The 21,295-nt window shown below is 38.8% G+C and overlaps 2 protein-coding genes across 16 annotated transcripts; one reads left to right on the top strand and one right to left on the bottom strand.

Annotated features, from left to right (window-relative positions):
• Positions 1-2,241: 2,241 nt before the first annotated feature.
• LOC136239755 (uncharacterized) lies at positions 2,242-15,250 on the top strand. Of its 15 annotated transcripts, none has more exons than XR_010693585.1 (9): positions 10,634-11,022; positions 13,957-14,023; positions 14,092-14,172; positions 14,292-14,410; positions 14,487-14,579; positions 14,636-14,750; positions 14,806-14,877; positions 14,931-14,988; positions 15,042-15,250. XR_010693585.1 is itself a non-coding variant. In XM_066030481.1 (2 exons), exons 1-2 carry the CDS (start codon positions 2,372-2,374, stop codon positions 9,618-9,620), a joined length of 3,933 nt encoding a protein of 1,310 aa, XP_065886553.1. In that variant the 5' UTR covers positions 2,242-2,371; the 3' UTR covers positions 9,621-10,077. The 15 variants fall into 15 exon arrangements, 1 of the variants encoding a protein (XP_065886553.1); XR_010693578.1 differs by having other exon boundaries at positions 13,902-14,023; XR_010693586.1 differs by lacking the exons at positions 10,634-11,022; positions 14,092-14,172 and adding an exon at positions 2,247-2,387 and having other exon boundaries at positions 13,902-14,004; positions 14,327-14,410.
• A 2,160-nt stretch (positions 15,251-17,410) lies between these two features.
• LOC136241261 (uncharacterized) lies at positions 17,411-18,989 on the bottom strand. The gene is made up of 3 exons (XM_066032449.1): positions 18,968-18,989; positions 17,472-18,889; positions 17,411-17,419 (listed from the first exon to the last, which is right to left on the bottom strand). Exons 1-3 carry the CDS (start codon positions 18,987-18,989, stop codon positions 17,411-17,413), a joined length of 1,449 nt encoding a protein of 482 aa, XP_065888521.1.
• Between the last annotated feature and the right edge of the window lie 2,306 nt (positions 18,990-21,295).

Here is a 21,295-nt window from a genome sequence, read left to right as displayed (position 1 = left end):
GACCATAACTGCATTATGAAAGTGGTTTTATAGACTTGTGGCAAAGCATAGGCTAAATAATTGTATTTTTCAAGAAATACCATTTGTACTCCGAATCAACATTCCATGGCCATGGGCTCTGATAGAAGACATCAATGATGATTAGATACTAAATTGGCTATTACCATAGTTACAAAATAAATGATGTATTCATTAATAATAACATAATTCAGTCACTGCCTCCATCATACGGTTGCCACCGATCATAGTCAATTGGTTCAGTTATATAATCATCAAGTTCGGTAGCTGAAAGATTTTCATTGTCAGATGAAAGACTATCAATTCTAACATCTGTCAAAAATGACTCATTACACAGCGACAACAGATTTGTGTTGTGTTCAAGCTCTTCATGGTCTGTGTCAAATAGTTTGAAACTTCCTCTGGTAAACAATTTTCTTTTACAGAATTTTTCTGTAAGAGCAATTACAGACTGTTCTTCGATTAAGCCCTTGACATGAAGCATCAGTAGATTAGGAGAGTTTTCTACAAGTACAGTAATACCTTCAATGGACACAATATACACATTCAACACCACACGAACCAGTCCACCATGAGCTGATATTGTACTCATAAAATCATCAGGAAGCTTCCAGTCTGTATCAACTTGTAATTGTTGTAAACTGGAGCTGCAAACTGGCAATAGCATGTCCCTAACAGAGCTACATCTAAAATACTTAAGCTTCTTACAGCTACTGACAATGTCCTGCACAACCGAAGATTGAATATCATTAATTAAACAGAATTCAAGAATTGGAAAGTAAGGAAGTAGCGGCAATGTTTTATCGTTGTTCCTAATAGTATTACACTCGTCACAATAACTTGAGATAGAGGTAGAATAAAATTCAAGTGTTTTTAGAGTCACAAATTGCTGGTACAACTCAATCAGTTTTCCAGTATCAGTGACCTCTACTGGCTTCACAACACACAAGTCTATTGCCAAGTAGGTCAGTTTACTACAACTGAGTATCTGCCACAATTGTACCTGACTTTCTATCTGTGTAATTCCTAAAATACTTAATCCTTGCAGGTTCTCACAGAATGTGGCAATTGCTCGTAGACCTTGTAAACTTTTGAGACAATCCTCGCTGTATTGCAAATTGAGTTGTTGAATGTCTGGGCAACTAATAGCCAGTTGTTCCAAGTGACCAGAAAGCAAACAATCACAGTTAGATAAATCAAAATGAACAACAGAGTTTAAAACGGGAGAATTTACGTAACTGATTTTCTTATTTTCAACTATAAGCCAAGCTGGGCTTATACATGCTGCTTTGTATACTGTCTTATTTCCAGAAACACATTTAGTCACTAGTGCCCAATCAGTGTCCAAGCCCAGTATTCCAAAATGACTGATTTTCACCATTGGTAAAACAGCTGTCTGACCAAATTCCAGCTCAAATTCTGGAATATCAGGGTAGAGATTTAACCATGTTTTGTTATAGTACTTAAGGACACCAGTACGTCCAGTTGGTGAGTTATGATTCAACTTTAACCATACCCGCAACAGCTCACTAAATAGTGAGCTATACTGACAGCCTAATTCTGCATTGACAAAATTCATGTTTTGTGGCACAAATCCTTTAAGCATCCACTGATTTACCCATAAATGTGTAGATTTTATAAAAGCCTCCATGTTAACAGATCCCATGTACACCCTCACTGTTAACTCTTTCAGGTTAGGACGATCACCAGTGAAGTTCAACAAATGCCAAACTTGAAAGCTCCACTTGATGTCCAGATTCTGTAGATATTTCATGTGGTCTAAAACACTTCTCAGTTGCTCATGGTCTAATTTAGTTGTTGGTATATTAAGTACCATAACGTTACTACAGTAGTTCGACATCTTGACCAGAATCGTGGGTGCCACGTGGTCAGGAAAGGATAGTAACTTTACGTGTTCACCACACCACTTCAGAACATTACTGACACACAACTCATCGCGAAGATCATAAATCGGCCACTCGAAGTTACGCCAAAGTGACGGAGTTTCACAGATGCTTCGTAGCCTCTTCGAGACGCATCTTAGTGTTATCCTGTCACGTATTGCTGGTAGATATGATAATAGTAACAGTATTATTTCAACTGGTAGAGAAGTAATCATCCTACACTCTCACAGTGCGTTACACAAAATGTCACAAACAAAAGTTACAAAACTCGGAACAAAACACTCATCGGCGATTCTGTATGAAGCGCATCAGTGTTAGGGATTTCCCAGCAGGATAGGTCACTGACGTCACAGCCGTTGTCACTGTCATTTCACATGTTTCACTTCACTGAGGTCTCACTTTGAAGTTGTACGTTTTGATCAAGAGGATTTCGTGCACTGAGGGATGACATGTACAGCACTACAGGTGAGTCAGACTCGCCATAGATTTAATATGGACTAGTAGTAAGAGCTAGGGCCGAGCGGCACGTCCACCTTGCCTGACTAGTAGAGTATAGCTAGTTGTGCCGTAACAGCTAGCTAGATAAACAGTACAAATAGTCCTTGGGCACGTCTGTACAGATACGTGCTTCAGGCAAGGCGGGGCCTGCATTGGCGAAGAAAGACTAGACTAGCAGAACTAGACTAACTGTTGGGATAACTTTTGTTGATATTTGTACTGTTTATCTATAGCTAGCTGTGCCTTTATACTCTACTAGTCAGAATATAGTCTGTACCTTTTATTATCTATTCGGCCTGTTGCTTCTTCTATTAATTCTTTTCGTTATTCTTTCTTTGTCAACAGCCCGTTTTTGGGAACACCATACCGTGCCATTTTGCAGATTAAAAAGTCACCCTTAGCGTTCAGCCCTCTGTCTTTTTCTTTTCTGATTTTTATGTTGTGTATTCATTTTGTTATTGTACAATCCTGTTGTTTTGTCCTTGTAGTCGTAGTTTCATAATGTCTTGTGTTACTGTATGTATGTGTTCATATGAATAAGTTTGCGGACATTTGCTATACTTTTGTCCATGGCAAAAATGCCAGCTGGAACAGGCATGTCCAATACATTTGATTGAAAAACCATTAAAAATTAAATTAATTATCGTGTACCGCCTACCTCGAGTCTGTTTAGCAACTTTCTGAATTTGATACATGTAGAGAAACTCATTGTGAGTACAATGATACCAAAAGAAGTCCAATTCACAGAAATTTAGGTGCATCAAAATGGCCTAAACCGATCGGGTGTAGCAAATTTCCCCATACATTTTGTATTGGGCGTTTCGGGGGCCTGCAATATAAAGCGTAATAACCCGTGACACGTGATAGATACCTCGGATTCCGAACCAGATTGGAAAGAGCAGTGAATAGCGATTAAGATGAGCTATAGCAGAAGGAAATCAGAGGAAATTTAAGTGCGTCATTTTAAGGTTGAAAATCACTTGCTTTTTCTATGGCGAATTGAATGGAGGATATTTGGAAGGGAACGCTACGAGGTATTTCGATGTCTTGACAGCCATTAACCTTCACTTCATTAGTGTTACAATGAAACAAAAGCACTGCAAATTAGTTCTGCAGGTTAGTTTGTGAAAATTACAGTTAAGTCAAATTATGTCCGTTCCATGTAAAAACTTCTTCATATGTGTGAGGAGTACGTTTGCAGGCTTCCTTTCAAGTCTTTTGACAAAATTGATAATAAATAAATAATAAATAGTCTCATGTAGCTAGACCCTTTCCTTGCAGCCGCTTATTGATTGGAAACTAAGTGCCACTTGGTGTTCGAATGTACTAATACCAGTGCGATCTTGTTCTTTATTTTTAATAAAAGACCAGAGTTTCTTGGTAACATGTTATTTTCACTTGACACGTAATTGTTAAATGTTGAGCGGAGGAGGAACTGAAGGGCCAATTCTAAGTCTGATTCCTGGCTGGGACTAATCATAGGTCTAATCCTGTATGACTGTATAATTATGAGTACAGTTTACAAACTGACAAATCACAATCAAATTCTAAAAATACTGTACTTGTAAATTTCTTCCTTTTTTGTAAACCCCTTCCTTTCACTGTTTTCTCATCAGCCATTTCCTCAAGTTTGATGCAGGCAGGTGGGATCTGTTTAATCATAACGTAACAGTATAAACACACATCCACAAGGGGGACACACAGGCACTCACTGTAGGTAGATCTGAGACTGTGGTCAAAGTCTAAGGGGTAAAACTTTACAATCAAAAAGTACTGAAATATTGTCGCTAAGTGATTGGAAAAGGCTCTTAGTTACACGTTACAGTGAAATTTCGGTGGGTCAAGACATTGACTGCAGTTGCAGATCTACGTACAGCACGTACCTTTCCCCTTGTATCCCCAGACAAATGAAAGCTGCATATTGTTGAGGATATTGTACTGTGTGTGGGAGGATCAAAGTAATTACTAATACTATACAGTACCACATAGCTGTGACTGTATAAAAGACCTTTGGCTTAATTTACTGTAACTGTACATATGTTGTCCATAGTTCATAATATAATCAGTGGCATAGCCAGACTTTTTGCCATGCCAGGGCACTGGGCGGGCAAGCCCTTCAACCATGCAACACACATACACATGCCCATCTTCATATGGACATCAATACAGCATTTTAAAAACGTGTATGCATCACTATGTATACTTTACCTACACTACTGTATGCATGACTAATGTACTTTAACCTTACTCTAGCTATTGGCCTTCTTATTCCATATACACATCTCCATCTTAATATCAGACTTGGAAGAAGCCTTAATTAAAGCACGAGACGCTTATGGTGTTGTATGCTTATGGTGTTGTATCACGTGATGACTGTGCTCTTCCAGTGCCACAGCCTAGAAATAAAAAAAAGAAAACGACTGCTGACTGAATAAGCATTCTATACCATTTGAACTATCACTTAGTAGTATCTACGTGGCTAAGCGGGTGCTAATGCCTCAAATATCTCACCTCTATTCTCCAATTTGAGTTTTGACTGCTCCAATAGTTACACAAGTTAATCCAATTGTTAACTGTCCATCCCACTATACTGAAAGAGTTAATAATAATCCTTATCCTTCACTCCTTGTCACAATGCTGTGCGGTTGTTTTTGTAATTACATGATCTCGCTTCTATTTATTGCCTCCTATTATTTGTACACAATCAAGTTACTCAAAGGGAAAATCCCTTGGATAATCCCATCTCTGTCCATCGACTAGTCGGAAAGAAAGACATTGGTGAAAATAACACAGTAAGTTATGCTATCTACCGGTATTCTTGTACAATAATGGAGTAGTTAACTTTAATCCAGCCCACGTCTTTAATTGCCCAGGATTCTGGGTGGCTGATGGTGGGGCAAAATAGTCTGATGCCAGACTGGCTTGCCCGGGTTTGGCTACGCCACTGAATCTAATACTAACTGTACTGTATGAGTTATACAGTACAGTTGTGCAAATAATTGGGCAAATGTATACACTTGAATGTTAAGTGAGAAATGTCACGAAATAAAATTGCTAAAACTAGCTAAATAAACTTATTGTAAGGCCGTTTTTCAAGGTGCGAAAATCCACGAAACCATATAATTTCTTACCAATCCCTACTATACAGTACTATTGTACTGTATGATAATATCTAAATTGAGATAATTCAAACCAAAGATCTGATTATGCATACTTATTTTAAAATGTTTTAAAGTAATATTCTATAAACGGAATACATATAAATCATTTTAATCCATCTTAGTGATGCTGCTCATCCTGTTACTGGCACTGATTGAAGTGTCATCAAGTCAAGCACTTCAGGTCATACAGGTTGATCCAGTGACTGGTGTTAACAATGAAACCTGTTGGTCAGGATCTGTGCCTTGTGGTAGTCTCAACTATGCACTAGGAGGTGTGACTAATAACAATACCAGACTACAACTAGCTAGTGGGTCATTTAACCTGTCAACCCACAACACTACGCTGATAGGTCTGTCATCTATCACTATTGAAGGATCTGGAGTTTTACAGACAATTGTGACGTGTAACTACGGTGATGCTGGATTATATTTTGTTGAAGTAGATCACCTGACAGTAGCTAATTTAACAATATCAAATTGTGGTATGTTACAGAACAGCACCACATGGAATATCTCATCACCAGATAAATATCGTTCTGCTGTTACTATGTATAACTCTAGCAACGTTGTAGTATATTCTGTTACATTCCGTCACAATAATGGAATTGGTCTCTCCATTGTTAACACTGGTGGGGTAGTCACCATTAGTAACAGTGTATTTGATAATAATTATGTGAGTGGTAATGGGGAACACCCTGGAGGAGGTGGGCTGTACGTAGAATTTCCATTTTGCCTTCCTGACAACTTCCCTAATGCTGTACTATCAAGTAATAGTAGAAACAGTCACTCTCAATATACTATAGATACTTGCTACTTTACAAACAACATTGCAAGGAAGGTGGTAGTCAAAGACAACTCTAATATTAGTTTGTTTCCATGTGCAAAAGAAACATTTGGTCGTGGTGGAGGAATGTCCATATTCATCAGAGGTTATGCCACTAACAATACCATCACTATTACTAACACTGTCTTCACTTTTAATGTAGCTGAATGGGGTGCTGGTCTTCTAATAGAGTTCAACCATTATTCTAATAAGAACACAGTGGTTGTAAATGGAGGGTCCTCGTTTACTGACAATCACTGTGTTGACAGTAGTAACCATAGTGATAGTGGAGGAGGAGGTGGAGTACAGATAGTGTACAGCTCATATGAGAACACTAATTCACCAGGTAGCAATGAAGTGTCCTTTTCTCAGTGTGACTTTACAGGCAACACAGCTTATTGGGGTGGAGGATTATCTTATCTCATTGTTAAAGAACAACAACAGCTTGCAACCAACATCCTGTATTTTGATAACTGTAATTGGCAAAATAATGTGGCTAGGTTTGGAGCAGCAGTAGATTTATCTCTTTACCAGTCATTAGCTAGTGGAGTAGTCCTGCCAGTTGTGTTTGAAAACTGTTCATTTGTGGGGAACAGTCTATCTAGTCCACGGGGACAGTTTCAGTTTCAGGGTATTGGTACTTTGTATACTAATTCTATTGTAGTGATAATGAGGGGCTCTGTATTGTTCAATGCAAATGATGGGTCTGCTTTAGTTGTTTCTGCTGCTGGTGTCAATATTACTGAAAATTGTGTGTTATCGTTTACTAATAACAAAGCTCAAAGAGGAGCTGCTGTTTCTTTATTGGCATCATCTTGGATTAATGTCAGAGACAACACATCTGTAACTTTCACTGACAACAAAGCTGATGAAATGGGTGGAGCAATATATGCTGAATTGATCAATGAGCATAATGTTGTTGCCACTTGGAATTGTTTTTTTCAATATTTTAATGCTACAATTGAACCAGACATGTGGAATACTAAAATTCGATTTCAACAAAACATTGCTCAGCATGGAGGTCATTCTATCTATGCTACAACATTACGATCTTGTTTATGGGGAAAGAGTTACACTCATGTAACCCAAGATGACATTAAAAATACTTTTCATTGGAAATCATTTGAGTTTGATGGCATGTCTGGAACAAAGTCTTTTACCAGGGAAATGGAAGTTGCAACTGCTGCTAATTTTCTTAGTACAAATGAAACCGAACTAAAAATATCTCCTGGGCAGGCATACCGTTTACCGTTCAATCAGTCAGATGATGAAGGACAAAAGGCTAAGGCAATTTTCTTTATCCAGTCCAATGATGAAGATAAGGGTAAAGTTGGTAACCGATCAGTGTATGTGTACAGTGATATTATGCAAGTATACGGAAAGCCGGAGTCAACATTTAACATAACAGTAACCAGTTTAGGGGCAATATCATCTACTGTAACTCTTGAAATAACTCTTAATTTTTGCCCACCCGGCTATATTTCTTATGATGATGGACATGGGACAACATCTTGCAAGTGTGCAACTGAAAAATCTGGTGGTTATCCAGGAATATCAGGGTGTGATGATGAAATATATCAAGCAAATATTACACGCTATTATTGGGGAGGAGTCCATCCATCCACTAATGAGTTTGTAACTTCTCTCTGTCCTCAAGGCTTTTGTAACTTTGCTAAGTCACACTATGAAATGTTATTACCTAACAACAGGACTCAGTTAGATGAGTTCCAATGTCAACCACAGCATCGTACTGGAACAATCTGTGGTGAATGTATGGATGGGTACAGTATGTCAAGTGGGTCAAATTGTATCAGGTGTGATCATGGAACAGCAAAGGGAATTTTGTTCTTTCTATTGTACGAGTGTCTACCAACTCTCGTGTTTGTCTCTATCATCTTATTCTTTAATGTCAACATTACTTCAGGACATTGGAATTCTCTAATATTTTATTTTCAAATATTAGAGACCTTGAACTTGTATGCATTACGAACAAATGATGAATTTTCTAAACCAATTCAAATTTTGATTAAGATTCACACTACCTTATTTGGGATATGGAACCTTGATTTCTTTCCCTATTTTAGGCCGGACATTTGTTACATCAAAGGAATGAAGAATGTATTTGAAATGTTTGCACTGAAGTATTTTACAGTTTTGTTTGCTTTGGGCTTAATAGTACTGGTGGCTGTGTTCAAAAACTTCAGGTGTTTTAATTGCATCTGCTGTTACCGTGAAACACATGAAACTATGGCACAGCCTGGCAAATTTGATTACTTTAAACACAAATGTGCTTCAATTGCAACCAAGTGGAACAAATTGTTTGGTAAAACTTCACTGATTCATGGATTAGCTGCCTTCATTGTACTGTCGTACACTAAGGTTGCTCTGCTTTCAATGTACTTTTTTATCCCTGGACAAATTTATAGACATGGCTCTGAAGTAATTGAAACAAGACTACATCATGTTGGAACAATAACATATTTTAGTCAAGAACATCTGGTTTATGCAGTCCCTGCTTTTGTGCTTATAACCATTTCTGCGATGCTTCCAGGCTATTTGATATTGAAACCTCTTGTGCGTAACAAGTGTGATAATATGAGATTGTGCCAAAACTGCTACAAGATGATTTGCTGTTGTGTTAGGCAAGACAAACTTGATCAGTTGCTGGAAGAATTTTATGGATCTTTCAAGAAAGATTGTCGTTTTTATGCTGGATTCTTTTTCGTGTACCGCTTGGCACTGTATGTAACATTAACCTTCACTCCAACCTTACAGATACAGTATGCTGTTCAACAGTGTCTTCTGGGAGGCTTCTTGTTTCTGCACTCTTTATTTCAGCCGTACAGTGAGAAATATCGATTTTCCAACAAACTGGATGCTCTCATCTTTATGAACCTGATTGTCATTAATGCTCTCAGTGTGTACAACTTGTACAGTGTCTTTGATGTTCAAAGTGAATCACAGGCAGTTATTGCAATCCAGATGGTGCTGGTGTACCTTCCCTTGGCATATGTGCTGTTCCGTTTTGTATGGTGGTTGAAGAAGACCTGTGCTAAGATCTTTGATGGAGATGACGGAGAACGGATTCATTTGTTGGAACACAGCATCATAGTAGACCCTGAGGGTGACAGAGAGAGAATTGGTCTTGAGTTGCAAGATTCTACGAATTTGACAAACACTTATGTTGTAGTGAGAAATGATGATGCACCACTGTAGCAAGTAGTGCTACCATGCCTGTATGTTTGACACTAACATTATGCAATTGATATTTATATTTGATGTGACTATATAGAGTATTTGATTTGCTTTTACTGTGATGAGTAATATATAGCAATTAAATATTTTATTACATTAAGCACAATAACAATTACTTGCTATAATTGAAAGGGTAACACAAACTGTCTGTATCAAGTATATATTTTGTAGAAATGCAGAAGTTATAATTATTAATTCCCATATATTATTATCATGTCACTGACAGACCATGTGCCGTTATGGTGTGCATTTTATATACCAAACATATTAAAGGTAAAAATATTTCATCGACCACAGTTTTGGAACGTGCAGTCGTGCACATCAACACTTGCAATTGCAAAATTTTAATGTATTTCCTGCCCTTATCAGGCCAAGTCTAGGGACCCGCCGATTATGCTGGCATAATAATGAGCATAATAGGTGCCTGAAAGCATTGAGCATAATGCTAGCATAATAGGAAGAAAACTTGTGCAATACTATAAATTCTTGCTTATCAAAATACATATCCCGCAAAAAATCGATATACTCTAATAGAACAGTCAGTAACTGTAATAAAATTATCAGGTAGCTGACTGTTCTATTAGAGTATATCGATCTTTTCTGTGACATGCATTTTTGACAAGCAAGGATTTACAGTCTGTACTTCAACCACTTACTGCTTTTCCATAAAGTGCAAAGTTATTAGAAAAACATGGGAACTGAGGTAAAAATATTGAGCATAATTTGAGCATAATAGGTAAATATTGAGCATTAATTTAAGCATAATGGGTAAATTTTTGAGCAGTGCAGCATAGCATAATAGGTAAAATGATGAGCATAATCGGCGGGTCCCTAGCCAAGTCATACCATCAATTTGAGAAGAATATATTCTACTTTGTTATAGCTAAGAACTCCCGAGTTTTGATTTTTGGATAATGTTCCCATAACCAAACTAAATCCCATAATTGTGATAGCTAATGAGCAAGGGCGTCAACTTTTTGGCTGGAAATTCAGGGGCGTAGCCAGGATTTTTTGAACGGGTGGTTCCAAGAGCAGTATACACAGCGCAACTGGAAGAATATACGGATATATACAAAACAGTCATTTTCAGACGTATACGGAGAATATACAGACAAATACAGAGACGGAGCAAGATGGCAGGCCGTATACAGGTGTATAGCTTGCCAATGAACGACGTTACATATACGTGAACGCCTTCTTCTGTTCACATAATTGTGGTCAAGACTGACTGCATTGTGTGAAACGTCGTCGGGGGCGAATCGCTATTGTGACAAAGAACCAGCCGCAGATACTGATTGACTGACGCTCGAGTGGCAGTATGGTGCAGCCGAAGCACAGATGGTAGAAGTGACTGATGTTTCGAGTGAGTACTAGTTTGTATGCACAAATATAACAGCAGTTAGCCGCCGTCCTTGTTGAGCTACCAGCGGCCCAACGGGAAGGAAGAACTGGTTTTGCCCATTCGGCTTAGGTAACTCAGGCGTCCTTTTTCGCTTGTCCCTTTTATTCTTTTTAGTCAATGGGTCGGGAAAAGAGAATGAACAACGGTAGTCTCGCGGCGCCCGACCCTAAAAGTGGGTCTGGTGAAACTGTGTACAAAAAGTTTGGCGCTGCCGGAATGTTGGAAGCTCCAATCAGATCGCTCCATTTCAAATTGATTATGTAATGCGTACATTTCAAAAGATTCGCGGCTTACGGTTAATTACATCCGGTGACTCTGCCGCTTAAACTCATTGAGAAAACAAACAATTCTGTTGGGTTCGTTTTAATGTTGAATAAATAAAGTAGCGCTATTAGTTTGGTGATGCTGTAAGCGGATCTGGTTGAATGGATGTCGTGACGTAAACAGTGCACTTACATAACACGTAAAACGTCATCCAATAAACATTCCAGAGCTCAAACTTTTTGTACACAGTTTCACCAGACCCACTTTTTAGGGTCGGGCGCCGTGAGACTAGAACAACGGATGAAAAATGCGGCTAGCTACACTCAGGAAGAAAAGAAAGTCATTGGGTAACATGCTGCCACAAACAGTGTCATGTAGCTACAGTCTCGGTGGACATGGAACAGACTTAAGGTGGCGCTGAACCAATTAAGTCCAGCTGCACAAAACAATTTGTTTCAACCCACACGCTAAATGAGCTATTTTAGGGTAACCCAAAACTTCGCTAGTATACAACTTAATCTGCACCTTAAAAGCTGTTGTGTTAGCCTATGATGCTTTAGTTTAGCATACAACGTTTCATGAAATAACACTCCTTCATTTTTCGCCTATAAAACTCTGAAGTTTTAACCTGATTTTTAAAATAACTTGGCCAATGAACAACCTAGCGCTAAGCCACTTCGGTTCCAACCATTTCTCACCTTGTAGAACAATTCTACGTTTTCCTTTTCACTGATAACAACATGGAAAGTAGTGAAAACGCACACCTGTGGGCAGGGCAACTGGGGCATTTTGCCCCGGGCCCCAGCCTGAAAGGGCCCCAGGAGGCCCATGAAGGGCCCCCTGAATACCTGTTTAAAAGATCGATATACTCCAATAGAGCAGTCAGATCTAAATACTCTAATAGAGCAGTCACAGTATTCTTCAGAGGAGCAGTGTAGCAAGTTTATAGATAAGGAGATATGGGATATGGTTGGTGATGGGTAGTTATTGTCATTGCCAGCAGGTTGTGACCTTTTTTTTTTTTTTTTTTTGTCTTCACCTTACAACTTGGGTCAAGGGCCCCACTTTAACTCTTTGCCCTGGGCCCCTTAATTTCTCTGGGCGGCCCTGCCTGTGGGCTACAACATTGGCTAACAACTCCATCAAACCCGAATCGCGAAAATTCGAAACGTGCTATTGTAGAGTATCACTTACCCAATGCCTATACCAAATTTTGATGGTCTGTGGTACATAATTTTGAAGTTATTTAGCGAGAAAGGAGACAGTGTGGCTAATCAGGGCGTGGTCCGTATAACAGTAATCACACGATGGCAGCTGGTGCTGTTTAACCAGAGTTGTGACAAGCTAATAGTTTTAAAGCGTGAATAACATTAGTTGTATCAACAAAAGTAGCTAGGTGGTCTGACAGAGCTTGTTCTGTTAGTCAACTGAGACACTTTGCTGTGGTCTATGAATTTCCACGTTTGTTTGCGCATTACCGCAAACATGCTGTACGGCTGCCCTTAATCTTAATCGGTTCAGTGCCACCTTAAATGCTACAGATCATATTTCAGTTTGTATGAATTTGGTTAGACAATATGAATTCCTAGCCACTCTTTACAAACTTTAGCCAGAGAGATTCTTTGTGATGTACGAAATATCAGCATCATGTTATTAGTAAATTTGATTCAAGGTGCAAACATTAGCAGATTCTTGATGGTAGATGTTTAGTAGTGGCCCAACACCGCTTCACATAGTAAAACATCTGTTTTTTGCTGACCCAATGACAAAACAGTGCTCTGGCTGTAGACTAGTTGCTCACCGCCAATCCATATATGGCAGCATACTTCATCTGTTGTCTGAAGAGAAAGTGGCATGGCCACAACAGACTAGTAGAGTCAATCCAATGGTCCCAGCATAGAATCTGGGCTGGCCTGATTTCTGTGGTCCTGGAACAGAGGTGTAAAACTCCAAGTGGGTCAATGAAGGTGAATCCATGGCAGAATTAAATTTTGTTGAGTCAGTCTGGCAATGCTCACCCCTTCAAAAAGAACAACAGAAGCTTGCACACATGCAGTAGTACGCACGGGATTGCTTGAGTGTGGGATTGTAAGGGGTCATTCTTTACACGTACTCATAAAACTGTCAACACGCTTTACTTACCAGTTCTACTCATCTGGTCTCTTGCGTGGGCATTCTGTTGAATGCTTTGCATCTGTGGGAGCTGGTGCAATGTATTAAGAGACCCATCTGTATCAGATGAGTCCCATACAAATATTAATTATTGTGATATTCCTGTAGTGTACTTTATTTTAAATCTCTGTACCATGTTATTATAAAGTGCCCAGCTAGTTATTAATATAATAACTACGGTTACAGACAAAAGTGTAACTGTTGCATCTTTGTCTCATCTCTCTTGGGTGTGATGCATGTGACTGACCTAGCCCAAGCCCAAGACAACATGTGGCCATATATACTCCTTAGCTTTGTGTGCTAATAGTATTGGCAAGAATAAATAATAATTTACTGTAGGTATTGGTATGAATTTCACTTGTGTATACCATGTGTCCTGTGTACAATATCCTCTACTTATATAGCTGCATGTGGGTCTCAAGAATGCCAAATGATGACACAGGCAATTTTAACTCTTAGGAAGGACGTTGGTGAGCTGTGAAGTCAGATGACCAACATGAAATTGCAGTAAGGGAAAGTCCATGCAGTGAGCCATTACCAATCAGTGTTATTATCACAAGTTTTTAATTTACGACAACTTCATAAATATTATAGGTTTTTTGACTGTTATATTCAATTACTTGCTAACGATTTACTCAAAATGAGAAAGAAAGCTGATGACTATTTTCTTAAGTTGTAATTTTGTCTTATATCTCTAATTCTGTTCACAGAGCAGCACATCGACACTATGATTCCAGCGTTTACAGCGTCAACCATGAAGGAGTGAATGAATCGCACAAACAGTTAAAAAAGAGGTAATTTTGTCTTATATCTCTAATTCTGTTCACAGAGCAGCACATCGACACTATGACACCAGCGTTTACGGCGTCAACCATGAAGGAGTGAATGAATCGCACAAACAGTTAAAAAAGAGGTGCACATAAACTACAGATAGTCAGATACTGTAATATGCAAGCTGCATTATGTTGACTGCATATGTCCTTTCATAGAAGAATTACATGCAGGACATGGACCTAAGAGAAGAGGGACAAGGAAAGTAATCAGGTGTTACACGTCCTACTAACCACTGTGGAGATCTGACAGTATGTGTATATGTGTACCATATAATAATTGGTGACTGTGCACTTATGCAATATAGACTTTGGACTACCTACATTTTTGAAATGCTGGAACATTGAATAAAGCATTGAAGGAAAGTGGATATTGTCTACTCCTTTGTAAACTCTGTATGATGTACCTGCTTGGGTGATTCAGTAAGTTATTTGTGCTGCACTGACCCTGTGATTCTAGTAATCTTGAATCTTCAAGGTGCACAAGGGCTGAATATCACAGCGTGGTACGTGGCACACTTCAAGAGCAGTTAGTTTGAGAGATACCGATGTGAGTAGAGTTATACTGTATAGTTTTGCTAATTTTTATCTGATGCACTACAGCAGTCCCATCAATGACTCCACAAGTTCAATACACCTACTCACCTTGAAACTGGCGTTGGTAAGTATATTTACAACATGTGAAGTATGAACATTAATGTTAACTATTTGCAGATGAAGAAATGATGTGATTGTTCTCAGTATGAAGAAAGCAAGGATTGTGGGTTCTTGCTACACAGCTCATGCAGTGATGATCAGGCAGAACAGTTATAACTGAAAACTCATTGACTATGAGGTTGTTTTACCTTCTTTTTTTTTCAGTTTCATTATTGTACAACTGTACTTTGTTTTGGCTCACGTGAAATAGCAACAATAAATCGAAAGCGACGTCATTAATTAAAAGGGTATTTCGGAAGGGATATGGGCCGTTTTGAGGGCAAGGTGTGGGCCTAGCAGAAGCGTATACAGCCGTATAGAGGATAGTATGCAGCCGTATTGAGGTATGTCTGTAGGGACCCGCCGATTATGCTCATAATTTTACCTATTATGCTCTCCTGCACTGCTCAAAAATTTACCTATTGTGCTAAAATATATGCTCAATACTTACCTATTATGCTCAAATTATGCCCAATTATTTATGCCTCAGTTCTCATGCTCTGCTAATGATTTCCAGTTTATGGATAATGCACCTATCAATGTATTGCCCCGCTACCCCCCCCCCTCGGGCATATATGGGGCTATAGTGGGGATTTGATCATGACACAGCCGAATGTCAAATGCCCCATAGTAGGGCAAACCTATCGTGTCAAATCCCCACCGTTAGCCCCAGTTGCAACGCGGGATTTGACATAGCGAAGGAAGTTACAATAAAAAAAAATATTTGGGTGCTTACTGAACGATCGTCAAATGCCCCATAGTGGGGCAGCAGTTTCGTGTCAATTCCCCCTGTAAAGCCCCACTTACGCCCGAGGGGGGGGTGGTGGGGCAATACATTGATAGGTGCATAAATAATAGGTGGCTGAAGCACAACCTTACTTGTCAAAATGAATATCACAGAAAAGATCGATATACTCTAATAGAACAGTCAGCTATGTGATTGTTCTATTAGAGTTACTGACTGTTCTATTAGAGTATATCGATCTTTCTGTGATTTTTTTTTTTTTTTTTTTTGAAACCATCAGAATAATGATGAAATGACAAAATTACATACAGAGCCTCGGACACATGCGACTACAAAGATAAGATCCGCGTAGGCATGGCAAGGATACATACAAAAATAATTAAGGCCACTCCAAGTCATACCTTAGTTTCTGGTCACTCCCAAGCCTACAAATGGATGCGGGCGGGCGGATGATCAGGACTTCAGGACTATAGACTCTACTGTGACAACATACTGTATGGTATTATTGTTTGCTCAATTTAGCAAATTCATGTTGATTTTGTTTTTAGTCAAACTTAACCAACAACATAAGTAGTTGTGCTTCGGCAAAAAATGCACTAGGAAAGTTGTTGATGGATCATGGCTAGCTATACACTGATGTATAGCATTTAAGTATATTTATTTATTTATTTATTTAGAATATACTATAGGAAATGTTTTGCTCATGTAGCTACTTATGCTTTCCAAGTGAAATAAATGTCTCATTAGCTATGTCAGGAAAGTATTACTATGACTTATAGCTAAGTTATTCAAATGATCATGATCGAAAATGAAATTTAACTTCTATTTTCACATCAGAAATTCTTCATTCAAATGTGAAGTCTTAGCCCACTAGCTATGTGTTTCCAGCCTTCTATTCAGTAACCTTGAGAAAAGTAACTGTCAAAGTTTTGAGTCATTGAGTGCTCCAGACTAGTGTTTTTTATTAGTGATCATCTGGGAATGTTTAAACTATAAGGGTTTCTACTTGCCAATCTAATTTTAGTTATGGAAAAGTTTAAGTTTAAGCTCACCGAATGTTGCCGGCTTTCCATATCCCTGTAGTGTTCAGTGATAAGGAATTTGAAGTTACTAGACTAATCATTAGAGGACTACATTTGAATTATAAAGTTAAAGCTATGGCCCATCTGCATGGACTAGTAGTTAATGCTACTGAAATTACTTTGGTTACAGAAGCATTAGTAACAGTTATAATCTGAACAGCTATATATAGTTAGAAACATTTTATTAGTGTGGCATATATACCTAATATTAGAGTTAAGAGTAGTGTGACTGCTCTATTGGAATCCCTGACTGCTCTATTAGAGTATATCGATCTTTTGCAGTAAAAAATAAGTGTCTTGCTGGGTCACGTGCACTTAAGCACCTGTAATATTAATAATAGTCCTCATAAACTAGGGTTCCAGGTTTACCATGCGGGCGGGTGACCAGAAACTAAGGTTTGACTTGGTGTGGCCTAACTACAAAACTTAACTTAAAGTGTCCAGTGGATTACTACGTGCATAAAAGATTCTCTGAGAGGAAGTTATAGCCACAGCAGCTGCTCTATCAAGCAATGCTTTCGTCTTGGAAAAACTCAGATTTGAAACTCTTTTCATAGATGTTACTGTCTCTGTAAGGTAATGGCCAAGGCAACCAATTTCAACTGTGTGGTAATGACTAACAAAACCCAAGCGGTCAAGCTCAGCAATAATTTGCAGATATTCTGGCTTCTCCTGCTTACGTTCTCGTGCAGCAGAAAGGTCAGCACGAGAATTAAATGGGCAGGTAAGTTCCAGAAGTACAACAGATTTCATTTCTGCATTATATATAACAATGTCAGGTCGGTGAGAACACACTAGTACAGCAGGGGGAATGGTGGCAGGAGGAGAGTCAGACGCACGTTTGCCATCCAAATCAGCAAATATTTCTACATTATCCAAACAAGCTTGCAACTCAGACATCAAACATAATAAAACAGCATCATGACGAAAAGTAAACCTGCCTTGCTGCAAAGCCACAGGACACCCATTTAGCACATGGTGACAAGTTGGACGAGGTGACAAACAAAGTGAACAAGTTGCACCAGTTTGTATATGCCAGCGACGTAAATTTAACGGAGTTGGTAATGTATCTGATGAAGCTCGCAGCACAAACGAAAGCTGGCCTGGATGAAAACCCAACAGGAGTCGATTCCACAGCTTAGAGTCAGCTTCCAGAACAGCACTTGATTCAAATTTACATTGAACAGAGAGAGTGTCCAGCTTCTCTTTGCATAGTGTCAATTCTCTAGAAATGGCAAGGTGTTTGCTAGCTGTGTAGAGCTTGCGAGCCGTAGGAATAGAGTCCAGTTGAGCTCTGGCTTCATTGAGTAACTCCTGATGAGAACTGTTAATCTGGAGGAAATTGGAGGAAAGATCCACTTGTAAGGCCAACTCCTTAATCATCGGATCTGATGAGGAGGAGATGTTGGCAAGTAAACTAAGTTTACACTGCTTTGAAATTGAACGCACACTAGGACAGCAAACACCTGGATAGTTCAAGATCACACGAGTGGCACTGCGAGGTAAACAGAGCCAACGTTTCAGGTATTTAGTAGCTAGATTTTCCATTTTATTGATAGTGGATGGTCCAACACTATCAACAGTGAGATGGAATCTGATGATTGAGAGAACATAATTCCTATAAATCCATACTTGGTACTCAGGTCTTAATGGCAAACTATCAACTTTCTGTATAAGGTCAGAGAACCTAGCAAACATAGCTTTGCCAGAAGCACTTTTGGTAGCATGAGCAGAAACTCCAATCAACTTCCCCAAAAATTTGGTCGGGCCATCTAAGATAGTTTTGGTAGTACCACCAGATAGAGTTATTCCACAAGAACAAAATTTTGTGCCATCAAACAATAAGGAAACACATTTAGATGGCTTCAGTTTTAAGCCAACATCACCAGCTTTCGAGTCTATTTCAGTTAGCACTTTAGTGTGAACTTCTTTAGATGTAGAGATTAAAGTCGCATCATCGGCATATGCCTTGGTAGAATGTTCTGAAGATGTAGCGGTCTTAAGCTCTGATTTCCATCGAGGCTTCAACTGTTTAGGTCCTGTTGACAGTGAAACAAACCGAGCTGAATGCTTGTTACAGGGTAGCCATTTCTATTTTTATAAGCAAGAATTCGTACTGTTACAAAATATTCTACCCATTATGCTAGCATTATGCTCAATGCTTTCAGGTACCTATTATGCTCATAATTATGCCAGTATAATCGGCGGGTCCCTATATGTGTGACTCTGTGTGGGTCTATAATACGATTAGGCCACTCCAATTGGTAATTATGTTTCTGGTCAACCGCCCGCATCCTTTTTTGGAGAATGTTAAATTTCAGAAATACACGAGATACATGTAATGGGTAAAATTCCCGCATCAGCTTTTTGAAAAACCTGGATTTCAGAAACAAATATTGGGCTGCAACAAGTATGCTAACTCTAACCACAATTTGTATTTTATCAGTGAAAACCTGCAAGAAATGGACATAGTGCATAGTACAGATCGATATACTCTAATAGAACAGTCAGTAAATCACAAAAGTACTCTAATTGAGCAGTCACTTCATTGTTGCTTTGTTGCTGAATTCCGCCCGCCCGCACCTAGGACTCATTTTCAAAGGACCAGAAACATAACTACCAATTGGAGTGGCCTTGTACTCGTGCCATATACAGAGGTGCCGTCTAAGTTAAGCGTCCAGATTCGGGACAGACTGATCTCAGTATACATTTGGGTTGACGCTACACGTATGTAATCAGTCTTGTTTATATACGTGTTGTAGACGCTGCTATACTGATCAGTCTATGCCTCTCGTTACGCTGTGATAGAGTTACCAGAAGCAGGGGTCTGGGGGCGCAACCCCCAGCCTCTGAGAGACTTTCAATATTATAATGAATCAAAACTCAGCAAATTGCTATTTTTTATGTAAAAAAGTACATTAATTATAAAGCATATAAGTGCCTTTGGGATGAAGCTAGTACTAGATAAACTTGGCTACCTAGTGGAAACAGACAGCATAACACAGTGTATTAGAGACACATAGGCTGTAAATGATAGTTATCTCACTGGTATAGGAACCATGAATCCACTGATACAAATAGAATGACTTACTATCAAAACATTATAACTGACTACAAAATATGCATTGCATAGATTCATTTTGCATAACAAATTATTGGAGCTCTATATCTTTGTACACTGTATACACCAAAGCTATAACAGTATAAGGTCATGCTCATGCAGTTGTGCATTTAATGTTAGAATGTTTGATAAACTTCACTAATTACTTAACATATGGATATGTCATTGAGTCTAAGTCCTTGAAATTAGGTTAGGTAATCCTAAGGCTGCAGCACATGTTGCTGTAGACCTTCAGTGCTGGTCACTGTAAAGTGTTAATAATAAATACTTTAGGTTTAAGGAAGAAAATCCATCCCTCCTGGAGGAAGACTGAGTGTGGCCCCGACTAGACATTGGGTGACCTGCAGTTCGAATCCTGGGGCTGGAGGGATTTTTTTCCTTACTTTGGCCCTTTTCTGTTACACCTTTCCAGCTATAAGTCATTAAGTCTAAGTCATTGAGTCTAAGTCCCTGAAATTAGGTTAGGTAATCCTAAGGCTGCAGCACATGTTGCTGTAGACCTTCAGTGCTGGTCACTGTAAAGTGTTAATAATACCCCGGTAATAATAATATGGATATTCACATGCATATTTTATTCGAGTATACGTGACTGCTTCATTAGAGTATATACCTGACTGCTTCATTAGAGTATATGGATCCTTTTAACAAGTTTTGAAGAGGGCTAATGTAACTTGTTACCTCTGTAAATCCTTCCCTGAGAGATGAATGCAAGCTTTATCAAATGTTGTGCTGTACCATACACTATATTACTCACTCATTCTGTCCTGCCACACTAAATGGTATGTTAGGGTCTTGCTGCTGTAAACTCAGAAGTCTAAATTTTAGAGGGGGTTCCTGAACCCCTCGGTACCCCCCTCTCCATGCCCCTGAAATTAAAAGGCTTTCAAACTTGAAACCAAAATTATAGTAAGCATGCAATAATAGCAAATAGTTAATGGCAACAATTGACAGAAACAACACATATCCAACTTGTTTTTTTTTTTACTCAAAACAGCTTCAAGTCAACTTTTTACATGTTAGGTGCCTCTAAAAGTAATTATCGTATATTCGGCTTTGCTGTGTTTCTCTTTTGGAATCATTCCTTACAGTTTATCTAAACTCAAATGATAAGCATTAAGAGTTAAACAGTATTATGGAGGTGCTTTTTGGCAGTGTCCAGTTATGTCATTAAACACTTGTCAGGTAGCTGAGCTAACTAGCACCTTACACACAGTGCTAGCTACAGCCCAAAATTAAATTTGCTTCTCAAAAATGTCTGGGAAGGGGGGAGACATTCCCCCAGACTGAGCCTTACCACTTTCACTTTTACTCTGACGTCCCTGAT

This window comes from Dysidea avara, chromosome 12 (assembly GCF_963678975.1).
Source record: "Dysidea avara chromosome 12, odDysAvar1.4, whole genome shotgun sequence".
Classification (NCBI taxonomy): Eukaryota; Metazoa; Porifera; class Demospongiae; order Dictyoceratida; family Dysideidae; genus Dysidea; species Dysidea avara.
Note: the sequence above shows the minus strand (reverse complement) of the source record. Positions and strands in the feature narration are given on the sequence as shown.